At 38.9% G+C, this 19,082-nt stretch overlaps 1 protein-coding gene across 2 annotated transcripts in view; it reads left to right on the top strand.

Moving 5' to 3' along the window:
- The window catches only part of SMC5 (structural maintenance of chromosomes 5), a 39,721-nt gene that overhangs the window by 7,756 nt on the left and 12,883 nt on the right, over positions 1-19,082 (top strand). For both annotated transcript variants that reach the window (XR_016170390.1, XM_089138541.1), the window contains exons 8-15: positions 2,697-2,808; positions 2,941-3,096; positions 9,374-9,495; positions 9,580-9,724; positions 9,815-9,880; positions 18,412-18,540; positions 18,618-18,716; positions 18,868-19,033. Coding sequence is in view for 1 of the 2 variants with exons in the window: in XM_089138541.1 (XP_088994667.1) it covers positions 2,697-2,808; positions 2,941-3,096; positions 9,374-9,495; positions 9,580-9,724; positions 9,815-9,880; positions 18,412-18,540; positions 18,618-18,716; positions 18,868-19,033 (995 nt within the window). In the remaining variant the exon portion in view is untranslated. The remainder of the gene's footprint in view (positions 1-2,696; positions 2,809-2,940; positions 3,097-9,373; positions 9,496-9,579; positions 9,725-9,814; positions 9,881-18,411; positions 18,541-18,617; positions 18,717-18,867; positions 19,034-19,082) is intronic.

Genomic DNA, 19,082 nt, shown 5'->3' with positions numbered 1-19,082 from the left:
CATTTATATCAATAGTGAATGTGGCTAGGTTTCCTTGATGCACTGTGGAGATCATACATCTAGGATTTTTAAAAGAAATGTGTCTGATTGTTAAAATTGACCTAAAAAAAGTTTATATTATTTTATATTTCTTTGGATTCTGTTCATTGTTTGATTACTTGAAGTCAAGAATCAAGTCACTTATCTTGTGATGCAATTGATGTAGACACAAGCCCCAAAACAAGCACAGAAAAGTTGTGGGATGTGACTGATGTGAGGTGCAGCTTGTCTAATGATGTGGAAAGTTTTTGCTGGTTTGATTGAGCATCACATAAGGCAGCCCCACTCTTAATAAATGCATGAATGAAGTAGAAGAAGGCCAAGACAGTTCATGTGAACAGTGTCATGGCCACTATATGCCTTAAGTCGGTTAATTGGGAATGCTTTTTTTAATCATAAAATATTTAAAATTTTAATTTTGGGTTTTTTGGTGTATGCTTTTTGCTGATGATATTTTTTTGGTAGATGAGACACAAATAGGGGTTAATACCAAGTTGGAATTATGGAGAGAAACTTTGGAATCAAAGGGCTTTAAAGTAAGTAGAACGGAGATGGAATATCTAGTGTATAACTTTGGTTGTGATTGGATGGATGATGAGGTGGTGAGAGTTGACAACAAGGAGATTCCACAAAGTGATCATGTAAGGTACTTTGGTCCAATCACAAATAAAGAAGGTGATATAGATGATGATGTTTCCTAAGGAATTAATATAGGGTCGATGAAGTGGAGAGGTGCATCCGGGGTCTTATGTGATCGACGTATTCCTTTAAAGCCCAAGGGAAAATTCTATTGGACTATTGTACAACCAACTATGATGTATGGTGCAGAGTGTTGGGCTGTTAAGAACTATTATATGGATAAACTCAGTATAGCTGAAATGAGGATGTTTAGATGGATTAGTTACAAAACTAAGAAGGATAAGATAAGGAATGATCATATTAGAGCTGGTCTAGGAGTAACTCTGATAATGATAAAACTATGAGAAAGTAGGTTGAGGTGGCACAACCATGCAATGAAGGCCTTTAAAATGCCTCTGCCTGCAGAAACGATTTAATTCATATCGAAGGAATTAGAAGAACTAGGGTATACCTAAGATAACCTTAAGAGAAGTGCTGAAAAAGGAAATACGTAGCTTAGGCTTTATATCTAGTATCACCTTAAATAGAGCTGATTGGAAGGCAAGGATCCATGTAGCCAGTTGGGAAAAGGCTTCTTGTTGTTGTGAATAAATCAATTCATCACCAAAGAGAAAGGGATATAAGGGCCCAAAGGGAAAAGAGAGAAAAGTAAAGTTTGGAAAATAAAGAAACAAGCTTCAGACAGGGGAAGCAATGGCTTGTAGGGAGAAAGAATTCCCAGTATACAACAGTATGCTATGACGTGAAAGTAATTTAAGTATGAGGAAAAGTATCAATCTTGAAACTTAAATGCAGGTTTGTATTAGTTAAAAATAAAATTCAGAAAGAGGGGTTTTGCAAAAATCCAAACAATTTGGGCACTACTTGCAAGTACAAGTAGTCTTTTCTACCAGTTGTTGGAGCCCAATTCAGCAGCAAATCCTGATTTGTTCTGAATAAGAGAGCTCTCTCATTCTTTAGTTGATCATGTATTGAACTGCTTCTGAACTCAAAAGAGGGTTATGATCATCAACCCTTTAGTATAACTTGTAATTTTTTAATGTCATGACAATACCTAATAATAGTAGGCTGCATTTTCCCGGCATATTTTATTTTTTTTAACTTGTTGAATCCTTTTCTTAATATACAAGTACCTAATATAATAGCTTGTAGTTAAATGTGCGGCTTCTTTTCTTTTTATATACTCCTCTCTGAGGTCCCCCAAGTTCCTGACCTGGTGTGGGGTTGGTGTGCTGTCCTTTTTCTTGTTTTCTCATAGGCACTACGCTCTCCTGTTCATGTGTTATATATCAACCTAGAAGTCATTTGTTAAGTTGCAAAATATTGTATTGATAAACTCAAAACTACAGTGACGCCTGCACAACACATGTTAGGGAATATGATATGAATTTGGGGTTGAAATTTACACAAAAAAACTGGATCATTTTTTAAGTATCTTACAGTTGGAATTGCCAAATGACCATTGCACAGATGTGTAACCAGAAACTCTTTTATAATTTATTCAAAACACTCAACAGAAAAAAGATTATGTACTTCTGAGCCCTGAAATCTTTGTTCGGGGTTTTTTGAGTCTGATACCCCATCAACTCTTGTTCATTTTGGACTCTAAACCCCTGGATATACATTCATGTGACATAAGTTCATGTTTTTATATCAGAATTGCAGCTTGTTTGTTTTACAGGAGAGGGGCTTTACCTGCCTTTCCTTTTTTTTTTCTTTCTTTTTTTCTGACTTGTTTCTGGAATACTGTTGATTTGGTGTGGTATTCTTATTTCTGTCATATGGGTGCTTATAGTAAAACGCTGTGGCTATTCTTGCACCAGTCCTACTTGAGTTTCTATGTATGTTTGTCTGTCAATTTTTGTGATGCATATCAGTTGTATTGGTTTCACATAATGTTTACTTGATGATTAGTGTAAATCAAGTTTCTTTGCATGTTTGGAATTTTCTTGGTTTTCTGTGCCATCTGTTGATATTCTAGGTATCGAGGAATGTGACTGATAAGTTAGTTCTTGTAGGGAACAAAAGCAAAGGAAATTAAAACTAGATGGCGGCTGTAAGAATGAACGTAATCTACTTGATACTAACATTGAGAATCGTATGAGGATCCTCAAAGAAGAAAGTAGTTTGGTATGTGAGATAAATCATTTCTGTTTTTTATTATTTTTCAAGTATTGCTATTTTTTACTATGGTTCTTATGAAACCTCCATTTGATCAGATTGGTGTCATTTGCAAATTTATATGTATGTTTGTTTGTATAGGAGGTTCAAGTAAGAGGAAAGTATGATAGCAAAGAAAAGTTGAGGAGGGAAGAAGAATCTCGCCAAGAAACAATTGTGAAAGAGAAGGAATTTCTAGCAGCTGATGAGTTAGAACTTGCAAACATGCCCACACATGATGACCGTAAAGATAAAGTTGTATGTTCTAGGTGCTTCTGTCTTTGTATATTTCAAATTTTAGGTTATGAAGTTAAATTTAATGATTAGCATCACTTAGGGCTGACGGAGTGAAGTCAAAATTATCATTTTCTGCAGATTAATTGGAGCTATTTTATATTGGATGTCCTACTGAAGTATCATCAATTGTTTTACCTGAATTTTGTTTTTGCTCTTGCTGAAGCTGCAAAACGAATCATGATTCTATGCAGTAGCAGCTCTCATGAATCTGTTGAAATTGCAGTTGTTGTGGGCCTTGGCCATATTTTTCCATTGTCCTTTCATTTTACAGGTGCTTTATGAGGCTTGTGAGGTTTACACCTTCAATCACACCCCAAGAAAAGTTACTAGTATAATGCCTTGAGGCTCATGCATCATGTGTCTGGCACTTGTTATGAGATATTGGCGATGTACTTGATATTTCTGAAATTCGTTCTTGAAGCATCATTGATATTTAAAGCTCAGACTTTTAAAATGTTATTTCCTTGAAAATTACTTACTTTCATATTTGTCCGGTATTTTTTTTCTTTCAATATTCATTTTTCTTGCTTATTTAACATTTGCACATCTTTAAATTTTGTTGTTCATTAAAAAGCTATGCATTTGGGCTTATGCTTTATCCAACAAGTCTTATTCCTTGAACTCATGGGTATGTAATGTCACTGCATGACGTAATCATTGACAGTGTTCTTTGTGGCTATCATGCTTGAGAGGGGCAGCATGTCGTCTGGAAAAATTGTTCCTTTAGCATTGATTGGGAGTGTTCTTTAATCTCATTCCAAAATGATGTTGTCTCTGTAGGATTGAGTGACAGTAACCAAAATTTTTAAGAAAGCAACTGGAATTGTGTGAAAAACAGGGTGTCTTGATTTTGGGAAAGGAGGTTTTGCTAGGGGTTATTTCTTTCCGGTGATCCCAGATTTTGAGGGTGTTTATGGAAGGTGGTTTAGGACCTACGACCACCTCAGGGATACCCAAGGAAGACCTAGGGTGGCTGCCCATCCCCCTGTGGCCCTGCCAGCAGCCTAGGAAGTTTTGCCCAGTATGAAGGGCATTTTGGTAATTTGGGCAGTCCTAAGTAAGCCCAATCAGGTGTAGTTATAACCAGAATTTTATTTGGAGTCTTGAGTATGTTAATGCTTTGTTACTTGAATCAGACTATGACAAGTTAAGTTGTCCTAGTCTAATTAGGAGTCCTACTTAAAACAGAATACCTTTAGTTGTGTCCTAATTTAATTAGGATTCCGATTCTGCTTTTATTTTTGTAAAATTTGAGTCCGTCTAAATTGAGACAGGTAAGAGTCCTAATTGGAATGAGAATTACAATTAACGGTTTGACAGTTGAGTCCAGTATGAGTCTTTCAATGTAGGCTATAAATACAGCCTTATACATTAACCAAGACAGTTTATGTTGAATAAAATTTGATTGAAGGAGAATTCTGGTGGAGATTTTGGGGATTCCATGTGCAGGAAACCCTTCCACAGCCTGTTGATTGGATTTCATTCATGCAATTCTTCTTATCTCCCCAGCTGGCAAGCAAACATCCCCTACCCTTCCCCCTCTCTTCTCCCTCATCTCACCTAGCATAAAGCATCCTATCCCTGTGACACCCCGTATTCTTCCCCAAAACCCTTAGCCCTCTAATCTCCCCATCCCCCCACCAATCCCCTCCTCCCTCTAGGACTACAATCCCTCCCCTCAATCTAGTTCTCTACTTCTACCCTCACCCTGATCACCTCCTAGCTCTCTTGAAACTGAAACCCCACAATCCTTGAAACTTGAATCTGAAACTGGAATATAATAAAATTCAGATTTAATTTTCATCAACCCGAGGCCTAGTAACCCTAACTGAACCTAGTACACCTTACAAACCCTAGATCCCCTAAAAAACAGCCTAGAAACCCTAGCTGCAAGGTTATAACCCTAATTTGCCTGCTGATTTCATTAATTGATCCTGGAAGACTGGCCTTCATCCTTTGAGGCTACATCAGAATGTTAAAGAGATCAGCTTTCAAGCTTGAAACAATTTGGATGGGTAAAAGATGGTTTCTTGAACACCACAGTTTTATGGAGTTGAGGTGTATGGTAGCTTATTGGTTATCAAGAACCAAGGATCCAATGGCTGAACTGCCAAGAAACTTGCACTGAACCTAGGGGATGATGCCCCTAGTTGTGGACAGAGCTGATGGTTACTGATGTAGATCTAGCTTTGAATTGGGATTCTTGGGGAATCCAAAAATTCGAGGAGTCCCCCCATCCCTCCTCTTCCTCTCTCTTTGTTTCAAGAAGTGGCTGAAATTTGGATCAAGTGAGGTCAGTGAGGGTATTCTGACCGCTTAATCCTAAGGTTAGCTAATGGCTGGTTGGATAAAGGATTGACAGGTCAATACTTGAATAGCATGCAATGGGATTCTTGGATTATATAGAATGAAAAGGCTGGGAAAGAAAGGGTCTGGGGAGGTGGTTATGCTTACCTTTTGCAGTATTTTAGTTCAGCAACCGTAGGGATGATGTATACTGATTACTACGTCAGACCCGACAAGGATTTGAGTCACCAACTCTAACCAGCAGCTTGGGTCCCGAACTCCAAGGAGAATGCAACCTGGATATGGCTCACCAGGCTTCTTCAGTCTAAGATATGACTCCCTAGACAGCATACTCTCATGCAGGAGAAAAGATGCAATTTGCTAATAAAGTCATTTACTTATGTCTAAATCTTATTCTCCATCATGGTGGTTAATGTAAAAGGGATTGTAACAGCCGTACAAAGTCCTAAATGAATAAGGGCTTGTAAACAAAATTACCAAAATAGAGCATAACTCTAGCTATTTGCATGGGAAAGACTTAATTTTTTTTTTGGATGAATTAATTATCAATTAAAGACAAAAAAGCAAACAACAAAGGATCCAAAAAACAGGATCAAACAGGAGAATGGAGTTGGGAGTTGAGTCCCTAGGATACAACAATGAGCCTGTTCCTTGGGGAATCAACAACCGGGGGATGGGGAGTGAATGAGATCCTAGAAGAAACCTCAAAATAAATAGCATTCCAAATCGAGTCTATAGAGCGGGATTTGGAGGTCCAGCGCCTGAGATTTTGCTCCCACCATAGATGGTGGACTATTGCCCCAAATACAAGCTTACCAATCTGATCACAAATAGAGGTACCTGAAATTTACTCAAAATCCAAGACTAGTCACGCACAAACCCAAATGAGCGGCGGGACCGGAGCCAAATGTAGCTAAGGGCTTTTCTCCAAAGAGCACTAGATAAATGGCAAGAGAAGAACAAATGCTCAATGTCCTCGGACCATTCCAAGGACAGGATACAATTTTGGCTCACGGGAATGTGGCCGGGAAAGGAGGAAGGCCTAGGTAGGAAGGGCTGCGTTTAGGGCTCTGCAGAGAGGGTAAGGGAGTGTTGGGGAATGTGATCTTTAAACCAAACCAGTGGGGGCCAGGGGGGATGGTGAGGGCAGGCGGATAAGGTTCCAAGCAGAGGAGGTAGTGAATGATTTGGTAATGGAGGGGTTCCAAATAACAATATCATGGAGGTTGGGGAAAATGGGGGGGGGGGGGGAGGTTCCAGACAAGCGCGAGACTATGGTGAGGGGATGAGACCCAAGAACCTCTAGAGATAAACTCCGAGAGAAGGGTAGATTTGGGTATGCGGGTTTCATAGACAACGCGGGGAGGGAATAGCGAGATGAAGATTCCCATCAGATGCCACGGATCTAGCCAAAAAGAAGTAGTGGAACCAGTAGAGATATGGGTGGAAATGGCAGGGAGAGCTCTGGGATGGAGAAGGAGAAGCTTCCTCTAGGTCCATGAATGATTAGAGGGAATAGGGACAGACCAGAACGAGTTAGATTTGAGAAGATAGGAGTGCACCCAATTGACCTAGATAGAGTCGTGCTTGGTGACTATTTTCCAAATGAGCTTGAGAAGAGCAGCAGAATTAATTTCTTGGATCCAGCAAATTCCTAAGCCCCCTTCAGATTTGGGCCGGCTGACATTGGACCAACTAATGGGGCGAAGGAAATGTTTGGATTCCTGGCCCTTCCAAAGAAAGGCCCAGAAGAGAGATTCCATAGCAGACTAGATGGCCTTGGGGATCGGGAAAATGCCACTCCAATAAAGGTAGGAGGATTGGAGAACAGATCTAATGAGTTCAACCCTACCGGCAATATCCTAATGAACCATAAAAACAAGACTGAAATAAACTAACAAACCTATTTTCGTAGTTGAGCTAGGTACCCCATTAGAGATGAGCTCTGATTTGAACCTCCCGGGCTGCACACCGTCAATGAGACAACTGGAAACACCAATCCACCAACACACTACGAGGTGTAAATTGGATCAAACACCAACCTGCTAGCCTTGATCAAATACAAGACAAAATCATCATTGGAGTCTTAAACTAGAAAAGGAAGACCAAAAACCCTCAACCTCTCAGGTAACTTAACTGACTAGGAAGTTGAAGTAGACCAAACAGTCAGAATCCACTAATCCAGCCTCACCAAAACACACAATGGACAGAATTTAAACCCCCACCTCCTCCCAAAAATAAACACATACATACACACACACACACACGCAAAAAAAAAAGTAATTACAGACAATTGCTTGCAACTTAAAATAGAATCATGTCACCCTAGTTCAGTCAAACTAACCCAAAATAACTTAAAAATAAACTAAGGAAAGAAAGAAACTTTTGTAGATTTGCAACCAATTTGGGCTTCTTGGTAGTTGAATAAGCAAAGGCTGGCCATGGAGGGGTGGAACTTTGTTCAATGGGCTTAGTTGGTAATGAGTCTAGAACATGTGTACCAAGGTGGTACATGATCTTAATTCTTTTCATTATTGTAGTTATGTTTTAGACGTCACTTGATGACCTAATGTCACATGACTTAATTAGAGTTAGGTTGGCCTAGTCTAAGTGAAGGTCAAATAGGTCTTATGCTTTTTTAATTCACATGTAAGAGAGTTGTATTTTGTTTTGAGCTCTATTCCATTGAGCTGTTCTGAGTGATTCTATTTTTCATTTTGATCTTGACTTCGCAAGATTGATTAAGGCCCTATAAATATCCCCATTGATGAGGAGAAGACAAGATTCATAAATCTAAAATTGCTCTTGTGAATGCTTTTGCCCGTCACTGTCTCCTCTCTTTGTGAGATTTGGTGTGGGGGTTTGGTACTCCTTTGGTGTGGAGATTTGGAAACTTATCTGTTTCTGGCTGTTGGAGAGTCTCCATTGTTAATGAGTCAAGCATGATTTTGACTTGGGAATTTCTCAGGTAGGAGATCAAGCCGCAACCGTTACCCCTCTTTATTTCTTGAAGCTCTATTGCAGTCCCATCCAATCCCTCTCACCATCAAACCTGCAACTCCATTCCAACAACTGAAAACCTTATTCCAGAAGAAGAAATTAATCAACTTAGTTACTGATGCACCCATGCATTCCCTTCATAGCAGCCTTACTAGTTCCTCTAGTTGGCCACCTTCTCCACTAAACCTTAACCTCCATTAGAGCATAAACTGCCAGCAAACCTGCAACTTTTGTTTTATACCTTCTGTCCATCTTAAACTTCTCTTATTCTCAGGAAACTCACCTATCAAGCCTACACTTGAACCACTGCTATACCCCAGCATCCTCATAACCCTCTTGACTTTGGGTCTCTTAACTTTTTTGAACTGTAATACCTTTTAGAAGTTCATTCCCACTATCGGATCTGATCCAAACTTGGATTAAATTCACATCTTCACCTGTACATGAGGCCCCTAAGCCATGGATGCATCTGAATAAGAAGAATCCCTAAACCAGACCATCGGGTACCCAAACTCCCTTTGTGTTGGTTGATTGGTTCTGATTTGAAGATATGGGGAGATTTGGCATTTAGTTGATCCCATCAATCTAAGGCTACATTGGAAATCAGCTAATCCCGTGTACAACCTACTACCATTACTTTAGGCCCTCAAAAGTGACCTATTAAAAATAATAACCTTTGGGATCAAAGGCCCCAACATTTATCAAACCCAACCCTAGACTCATTCCTAACCAAACAAGCCTAATTTGTTAATAAATTTGCATCGGTTGTTTACCATGGGTTTTTGTTAAGGGGAGAATTTTTCCATCAAAATGTGAAGGTACTTTTTAAATCTGTGACGACATTCAAGATGTGTCTTTTCTTGACTTTGTTATTGAAGGGGGCCTGTTTCCTCATTTATGCAAGATTTTAAGTAACTTGTTCTCTTAATAGAAAAATCTAGGCCATCAAATATGGGATCGGGAATCATCTCAGAAAGAAAAGAAGTTGAATATAGTAGGAAAGAAGAAAGTTTTGGATGAGAAGAGAGCAGAACTGCAAAAGTGCCTGAACAGGTCCACTTCTTTTGGCTAAACAAATTCTGTATGGATTTTGATTTTTCTGTTTTCTTGTTGACTTTTTATATTCATGCTTTGCAGTCTGAGGGACATGGAAAGTGCAAACACTAAACTATTACAAGCTCTGAAGTATACTGGGGGTGATTATATATTTCAGGCTTATCAATGGGTAGAGCACCACCGCTGTGAGTTTAACAAGAATGTCTATGGTCCTGTCCTCCTTGAGGTGCTTTTATGTGTCTCCTTGCTATTCATTTATATTTATCCTTGTATTGACTGCTGTGCTCTACAATTTAACTGGGTGTTGCTTACTCAGGTTAAAGTTCAACAACCTGTATATGCGAACTACTTGGAAGCACATGTACCTAAATATGTCTGGAGGGTAATCTCTCCAAACACCAATCTGCCCCATCCCAAAATAGGAAAATATTCTTTTTGATTGGAAGTAGAATTTTATTTTCTGATATGTGAAGCTAGGAAGAACGAGATAGAATTTGCAACATGGTATGAAAACTTGTCAACTTGCCATCTCGACCCCTTTCAGGTTAAGATTGTTGAAATATTGAGAAGATAGGGTGCCTTTTTTTTTTTTTTTTTTGGGGGGGGGGGGGGGCTTGGTTTTTTAATATAAGGGAAGCTTGTTCTAATATTGATAAACATACCTAAGGTTTTGAATTGGAAGGAAAAAAATATAGACAATTTAGTGACTTAAACGTGCACCCTTGGTTGGCAATGCTGCAACTGCAAACATGTAATATTGCGTTTTTCTACGCAGTTTGAAACTTTGAATGATATGAGACATGGTTGACAAGTAAATTGGGCACTAACTGTCAAGTAAATAAAAAATTGAAGATTTCAGAAGTTTCTACTACAAAAATACCAACTTGTCTTGAACAATAACTATGTTTGTATTAGATATTAGCAAAACTTTTGACTATCAAATACCAAGTACAAACCACCTTTAAAAAGTCACTGAAAGCTAGAAGGCCTGGCCTTCCATGTTCCAGATACCCAATGGTTAAATGCACATAAATCTAGAGGAATAGTCAAAATCAACATTTATGTAGTGAGTGAAAACAAAGTGCAGAAATAAGAGTTTCCCCCTTCTTCAGACTAGTAAAAATTTGGAGCCCTTTCAGTTTCAAGTAACATGGTTTTGAGTTATAGCTTTTCTATAAATGCATGCAACCCAAAATTTTGACGTCTCATTCGAAATATGACATTTTCACCAGTTCGTATGCTGTCTCGCCTCATCCTGGTTTTAATTCTGAGAGGTTGAGATCGCAATGAGATTTTGAACTATGGTTTGCAAATTGCAATGAGAAAGCATAGGAGGAAAAGAAGGGGATAAAGTAACTGTCATAGGTGGAGGGAGAAAGTCAGCTAGGCCATCAGTCCCATATTGATGCCTCCTGTCCATCATCAATCTGCCCCATCAATCTAAAGGAAGGCCCATCTTTTCAAACTGATCTCTACCCCCTCATCTTGGTCCAATGCACCCACCCTCCTTTCACCTCGATACTTCTCAGCTTACCCCCTTGCCTGTCCCTGCCCACTCAGCGTCCCAACAAATTTACTGATATGAACCTTCATCTGTGCCTCCTGATGACTCACTTCACGTGTTCCAGCGGTAAGACTCTAGTCTCTAGCATGCACCCGAAAACACCCTATTTGGCCTATTCCCTTATTGACGGTTTGAGCATCCAACCTCTGTTTGTATTTTAGAGATCATGCTCTGTCATTGTTATCAAGATCCTAGATAGGGTGCTTGGTTATTGGTGCTTTGCTCTACCTTTGGGTGGCTTCCCTTCCCACAGTCGTCCTCTTTCAAGGGTTTGCTGGCCTTGGCCTTTTAGACCTGCCCCCTTCCTTTGTTGAGTTTGGCCTTTCTTGCCTCGCTGTTGGCTTGTTTGTTCTCCTCCCTGTCAACACCCCCTTTTCCCTCTTCTTTTGGTAATGAAATTATTTATTTGCCTGGAGGGAAAAAGAGAAAACACAGAGTGGTGGGCGCCAAGTTCTGGGCCCTATTTAATGAACCTTTTTGTTCATCCAGGAAAAAAAAAGTGGGCAGCAACCTGGCATGCTGAGGAGCAAAGTGTTAGGTTCTATTTTGGCCTGACCTCTGAGGATCTGGATCCTTGGATCTTCCCAACCTGCATCTCATAGTATAACAGTGTAACAGCATATTGTTAGGGGCTGTTTGGGAAGAAAAATTCCCTCTCAAGACTAGCACTAGTGATAGGTATCTAGAGGGAGTTCCCCTCTCCTATTTGCTCTAGGACTCCCTATTTGAGTTGTTTTAAATTTCTATTCTGTTTTAGATGGTTTTCCTTTTTCATTCTCTTGCTTGTATTCGCTTTCCTTCTCAGAGTTTTTTACCCGCTGGTTGTAAATTGTAGATGTGTTTTGAACAAGGCACAATTCTCTCGAGTACAATTCCTCAGCTTACATAAATGGTATCAGGGCTTAGGCTCTAAATGCAATCCATTCCTCTGCAGTATTCTGCGCTAAAGAACATCTATTCCTCCTTTCCAAAGCCAATTGCAGGCAGGCTGGTCATTTAGTTCCCACAGCTAGCTTCTTCATGCCTCACTGTTGGCTGGAACTCTTCCTCAACCTACTGGATCTTCTCAACACTGATGAGACTCCCCTTCGAGTGCTAAACCAGATTTATTTGGCTGAACCAGGTAAGTCCTATCTCTGACCTAAAGAGGACCTAAATGAGCCATAATCCTTGGTTTTACCTTAACTTTTGCCGACCTAAACTCCGCCAGTGTTTTGTTGCCGCTCCCAAGCCCGGGTGAAGGAGGAGGGTTGGTGCGTCAAGTCAGCAGCCAACACTGGAAAAAAATCTAGCCAACCCCTTTTTCATGGATTTGACCTTATATGATAAACACTATGCTAGGGCGTTCTCCGACAAAAAAAGTGATGCACTACACTATGGACCGGGAGTAGTGATAAGTGGGCAAGGGTTAGCTAGGGTGCGTCCCCTGTAAGAGAATCGTCGCATCGGTGCCCGGATGTGGTGATAAGTAGGCAAGGTTCCTGCGCCGTGGATGAGTGCAGGTAAAGAAGCTAGTCCAAAAACGTAGGATTAGATTGGCATCTTGGAACATAGGATCTTTATTAAGTAAGAGCTTAGAATTGATAGATGTTATGAGGAAAATGAGTAATATAGCTTGCATTCAAGAGCCTAGATGGAAGGGTAAAAAAGTTAAAGAGTTGGATGACTTTAAACTTTGGTATACTAGGGATAAAACTAATAAAAACGGGGTAGGTATAATAGTGGATAAAGATTTTAAGAATGATGTGGTGGATATTAAAAGAGTGGGCAATATGATTACTACTATCAAGCTTGTAATGGAGAAAGAGATTGTAAATATAATTTGTGCATATGCACCTCAAATAGGATTGGATGAAAGTCTAAAGTTAGAATTTTGGGAAAATATGGATGGATTAATGCAAGGAATTCATCAAGGAGAAAAGATTATCATAGGAGGTTATCTAAATGGACATATTGGAAAAGATCAAAGAGGCTATGAGAGTATTCATGGAGGATATGGTTTTGGAGAGAGGAATGATGAAGGGATTTTAATTTTAGATTTTGTTTTTGTTTTTGATCTATCTATTGTTAATACTTACATAAAAAAGAGAGATGAACATTTAATTACCTTCAAAAGTGGACATCATAGAAGCCAAATAGATTTCTTCCCAACTAAAAGGATTGATAGATTGTTGTGCAAATATTGCAAGGTGATACTAGGGGAAAGCTTAACTGCACAACACAGACTTGTGGTCTTGGATATGTGCCTAACCCCAAAAACTCATAAAAGGTGCAAGATTAACTATCCCAGGATAAGATGGTGGAACTTGAAAGGAGAGTGCTTGAAATCCTTTGCTAATGAAGTAGTCAAACAAGGAAAGTGTGATTTTGAGGGGGACACTAATGCGATGTGAAATGAGATGGCTATGTGTATCAAGAAGGTGGCCAAAGATGTCTTAGGTGAATCAAAAGGAAAACTCCATTCTTAGAGAGAGACTTGGTGGTGGGATAGTGAGGTTCAAACTGCCACTAAGAATAAGAAAGCTAGTTTTAAGACATGGCGAAGAACTAAAGATGTTGAGGATCTTCAAAGGTATAGGTTGGCTAGAATTGAAGCTAAGAAAATTGCGGGAAAAGCAAGAGAGAAGAAGTATGAAGAGTTATACAATAAGTTGGGCACTAAGGAGGGGGAAAATCTATTTATACGATAGCTAAAGTAAGGGATAGGAAGAGTAGAGATCTTGACCACGTTAGATGTATTAAAAATGGAGATGGTAAAGTACTAGTATGTGATGAGGACATTAAGAAAAGATGGAAAATCTATTTCTCTAGCCTACTAAACAAGCATGCTTCAAGCACCTCTGATTCGGATGATTACACCTTTCACCAAGGCACCAATTTTCAAACATATATGTGGAGAATTTTGATGTCCGAAGTAAAAGAAGCGCTAAGGAGGATGAAACTAGGCAAGGCGCAAGGTCCTGATGAAATTCCAATAGAAGTATGGAAGAGCTTAGGAATCCACAGGCTAGTTTTGTTGACTAAGTTGTTTAATAAGATTTTGATCATAGAGAAAACGCGAGATGAATGGAGAAGCATTGTGATTCCAATTTATAAAAATAAAGGAGATATTCAAAGCTGTAATAACTATAGGGGCATTAAACTAATGAGCCATACTATGAAATTATGGCAGAGTAATTGAAACCCGTTTGAGACACTTAACCACAATTATAGAGAATCAATTTGGGTTTATGCCAGGAAGATCCATAACGGAGGCTATTTAACTAATTAGGAGACTTATCGAAAAATATAGAGAGTATAGGAAAGACCTTTATATGGTATTTATAAACCTAGTAAGAGTTTATGATAGAGTTCCTAGAGCATTAATTTGGCAAGTACTAGAGAAAAGAAGTGTTGTAAGTAAGTATGTAGACATAGTTAAGGATACGTATGTATGATGGTTCGGTGACAAGTGTAAGAATAGTGGGGGGACAAAGTAATGAATTCCCAATTATAGTTGGGCTGCATCAAGGATCAATTTTAAGCCCATACTTATTTGCACTTGTAATGGATGAATTAACCAAAAACATTCAAGATGAGGTCCATTGGTGTATGCTTTTTGTTGATGATATTGTGTTGATAGATGAGACCCAAGTGAGGATTAATACCAAATTAGAATCATGGAGAGCAACTTTGGAACCAGAGGCTTTAAATTAAGTAGAATGGAGATAGAATATCTAGTTTGTAACTTTAGTCATGATCGGACAGACGATGAGGTGGTGAAACTTGACGAGATTCCTCAGAGTGATTCTTTTAGGTACCTAGGTTCAATCATAAATAAAAGAGGCGAAATAGAGGATGATGTTTCCCAAAGAATTAAAATAGGGTGGATGAAGTGGAAAGGTGTGTCTGTGGTCTTGTATGATCGATGTATTCCATTAAAACTTAAAGGAAAATTCTGTAGGACCGCCGTTTGACCAACTATGATGTACGGTGCAGAGTGTTGGGCTGTTAAAATGAATCATATGGATAAACTTAGTGTAGTAGAAATAAGGATGCTAAGATGGATGAGTGGGAAAACTAGGAATGATCATATTAGAGTTGGTTTGGGAGTTGCTCCCATAAGTGATAAGCTTCGGGAAAGTTGTTTGAGGTGGCACAACCATGTTACGGAGACCTATAAATGCCCTTGTATGGAGAAGTGATATAATCCAGATTGAAGGAACTAGAAGAGCTAGGGGTAGACCTAAGATAACCTTAAGAGAAGTGGTGAGAAAGGATATGCATAGCAGGCCTTGTATCTAGCATGACCTCAAATAGAACTGATTGGAAGACAAGAATCCATGTAGCCAACCCCATTTAGTTGGAACAAGGCTTATTGTTGTTGTGTTGTACACCCTTTCTCCCACCATTTGGAAAAATCCTTCGTCCTCTCTTTGACTCTTTAGCAAGAACCCCTTTCTTTCACTAGGGAAAGGCTTTTGATGAGGACTTTTTGGGTAATTCTATCTGTGAAGACTAACAGCAGGAGCGGCTATCTCTTACTTCACATATTACCGTATTGGTCTTTGGTTGGTACCTCAAGGAATAGGCATGTTGTTGTTACCTAGAGATTCGGTCTCTCTTCTGCCCACTAGCCTGTGTGAGTTAGTCTTGTGCAGCTCCATTCCCTCAAAGCATGCGTGCTTGTGGTGTTGCCTTCCCCATTTTGCAGTTTTGTTAAAGATTATATTATTCACCTGTAAAATATAAAACTTTAATTTACAAAGTTTTCTTGCCTTGGGAGATGGATCCATACAAAACACGGTCTAATGGAAATAGAAACTCACAGAAATGGAAAGAAATAAAAAAAAATGACAAAATTAAATGGCCTAATTGCTATTATCTCCTATTTACACCACTACAGTAACTGATGGTTAATTACTATTTTGTAACCCACTATTATAATAGAAACAGAATAAAATTAGATCTGAAAGTAAGTCTCTACCCAAAGACTACATCAGATTCCGTGCAATCTGATAAATCTTCCCTCAACTCATCCCGTGCAAGTTGGATATGGTTCGCACCAATTCTGGAAAATATCCCTTCTTTAAAACCTGCCTTTTGATGGTTTACATTGGCCAAAATATAGATGTTGAAATGGACCTTATTAATAATAGAATATGACCCAAATATGCTGGTCTGATGAGTCTGATTATTAGGCTGTAGGAGGGTGATAGGAACCCACGAATCGAATGCAAAACTGATATTATTTAATTGATAGAATAACGATGAACAATGATAAACTGGTTACAATGGTGCCAGTCACCCCCACAACACATTGTTGCCCCTCAGCCTACGGCTGCCCAAACACTCACATAAATAATCCTTGACTACTATTCACATCTTACCCCTATTTATAACCCCTAATCAACCTTAATCTCCCCAAATTTCTCTTATTCAATAGTGAATATTCTGCCTGTCCCCAAATCTCTCTTATTCAGTAGTAAATATTCTAAAATATTCTGCAAATCATTCACAATATTCTGCCTATCTCCAAATCCCTCTTATTCAATAGTAAATATTCTGTAAATCATTCTTTATTCAACAACCTCCTTCTTAGGACCAGATCTTATTTCTTTTCCTAACTGTTGTTCGCTAGATATTCAGCAAATCATTCCTCTCTTAATATAGCATAATATTGTGATCCCAGGGCTCTATCACTACCGGCCCCTCGAAAATCACCTTGTCCTCAAGGTGATGGAAAATTGGAAGCTTGGTCTTTACATGTTTGCCACACAACCATGCTAGTTCGACATTCTGCACAACATACCTCCTTGAGAACCAATAACCACATAACTCCAAGCAACCCAAATGAAGAAAAACCTTGGAAATTTCAGCTGAATTAAAGAGTACACTAGGAATAGGCATTGGAACTGACTTCAGCTGAACAACAATAACATATGGACCCATATAAAGCACAACTCTTGCTTCCTTGAGTTTCGTGTCAATATATGAATTAAGGACTTGCAGTGGATTAGCAGCACTGGTTGACATACCGTCATTTGCAGCAATTTCCCCTTTGGCCTCTTTTTCACCTTCTTTTAAAATCTTTACCAATGCTTCATCGCCATGGTTACTATTTGCAATACCGTCACCCCTTGTCTGGATGGCTCCAAAATTTTTCAGAGCATTCTTTGTGATTTCAGCCTTTGCTGCTTTTATTTGGTCCTTTATTGATGCTTCATACACTGTGATGCCATTAACTTGCTCAAACCTGGTATTTTTTGCTTCTCCTACTCCTTTAGTTGCTTGCTCAACACTAAAATCCAATTTCAGGGCTTCCTTGAAGGTTGACCAATTGAAGTTCGACCAGTTTTTCTGGTAAAGCCATGCTAATGCTTCTCCTTCTAAATGTTGCAGTGCCACTCCCAATCTATGTTCATCATCGATCTGGTGTTCCCAACAAAATAACAAAACTTCAAGAAGCCATTCTTGCACATCCCCTTCCCCGAAAAATATGGATAATCCGGTTTCCATTGCTTCCCGCGGATCAAAACGCGCTCTGATACCAATTTGATAAGAACCCACGAATCGAATGCAAAACTGATATTATTTAATTGATAAAATAACGATGAACAATGATAAACTGGTTACAATGGTGCTAGTCACCCCCACAACACATTGTTGCCCCTCAGCCTACGGCTGCCCAAACACTCACATAAATAATCCTTGACTACTACTCACATCTTACCCCTATTTATAACCCCTAATCAACCTTAATCTCCCCAAATTTCTCTTATTCAATAGTGAATATTCTGCCTGTCCCCAAATCTCTCTTATTCAGTAGTAAATATATTCTACAATATTCTGCAAATCATTCACAATATTCTGCCTATCTCCAAATCCCTCTTATTCAGTAGTAAATATTCTGTAAATCATTCTTTATTCAGCAACCTCCTTCTTAGGACCAGATCTTATTTCTTTTCCTAACTGTTGTTCGCTAGATATTCAGCAAATCATTCCTCTCCCAATATAGCATAATATTGTGATCCCAAGGCTCTATCAGAGGGGCTCCATTTCACAAATCCATCTACATCAGATTTAGACACGAAAGGAACAAGTGAGCGTAGAAATGCATTTCCTGTCATTTTTTTTATTTGAAAATTTTGGGGAAAAAATACCCTAAGGAAGCTTCGATACCATTTTACCTCCTCATGTCATTGTTTTTGCTGCAGAATGTTAAACAATTTTTAACCTGGTTGTGTAGTATTTTAAATTGGAGAACATGGTTGTGGAGCATTTTTCAAAATGGACACTTTTCGTAAATAATGGAAAATTTTTGAATCTGTATTTATTTTCATTGTCAATGCTTTTTCTTCTGTTGGCAGGCCTTCATAACTCAGGATTCTGCTGATCGGGACCTCTTGGTAAAAAACTTGACAAAATTTGACGTTGCTGTTATAAATTATGATATGGCTGAGTGCAGTAATAAAGTCCCACTTGCAGTTTCTGACGAGGTATTTTCCATGTAGTGTATAACATTGTTGTAAAGATTATGTTTATACTTCCAAATTTGATTTACCTCGTGTAGCAGATGCGTAAGCTTGGCATCTACTGCAGACTTGACCAAGCTTTTGATGCTCCTAATGCTGTGAAGGAAGTCATGACTAGTCTCAGTGGGCTGGAACATGCAGTATGCTTATTCTTTAACTTATTGATAAGCTAGTTCTTTTTATCTGGTATACTTAAGCAATTGTTTTGATCTATTTCAAGATGACTTGAGTGTTGTACTCGTGTTTTCCAAGTTGCAGTTTCTTTTGTTTTCAAATTTTATACTTCTCCAGTTTGTAGGCACCAAGGAAACAGATAAAAAGGCCAATGAAGTGCAACGACTTGGAATCTTTGATCTTTGGACTCCAGAGAATCACTATCGATGGATTAGCTCTAGATATGGTAGCCATGTTTCAGCAAGTGTTGAGCATGTGCCTGGTTCTCAGTTGTTCAAATCTAGTATGTTTCTGGTAACGTTTGCTTCCTCATATGTGTGTAATCCTTTATA

Source organism: Hakea prostrata, chromosome 10 (genome assembly GCF_041222555.1).
Source record: "Hakea prostrata isolate BN-2017 chromosome 10, UWA_Hpros_2, whole genome shotgun sequence".
NCBI lineage: Eukaryota > Viridiplantae > Streptophyta > Magnoliopsida > Proteales > Proteaceae > Hakea > Hakea prostrata.
The sequence above is the reverse complement of the archived record's forward strand: the minus strand, read 5'-3'. Positions and strand labels throughout refer to the sequence as shown.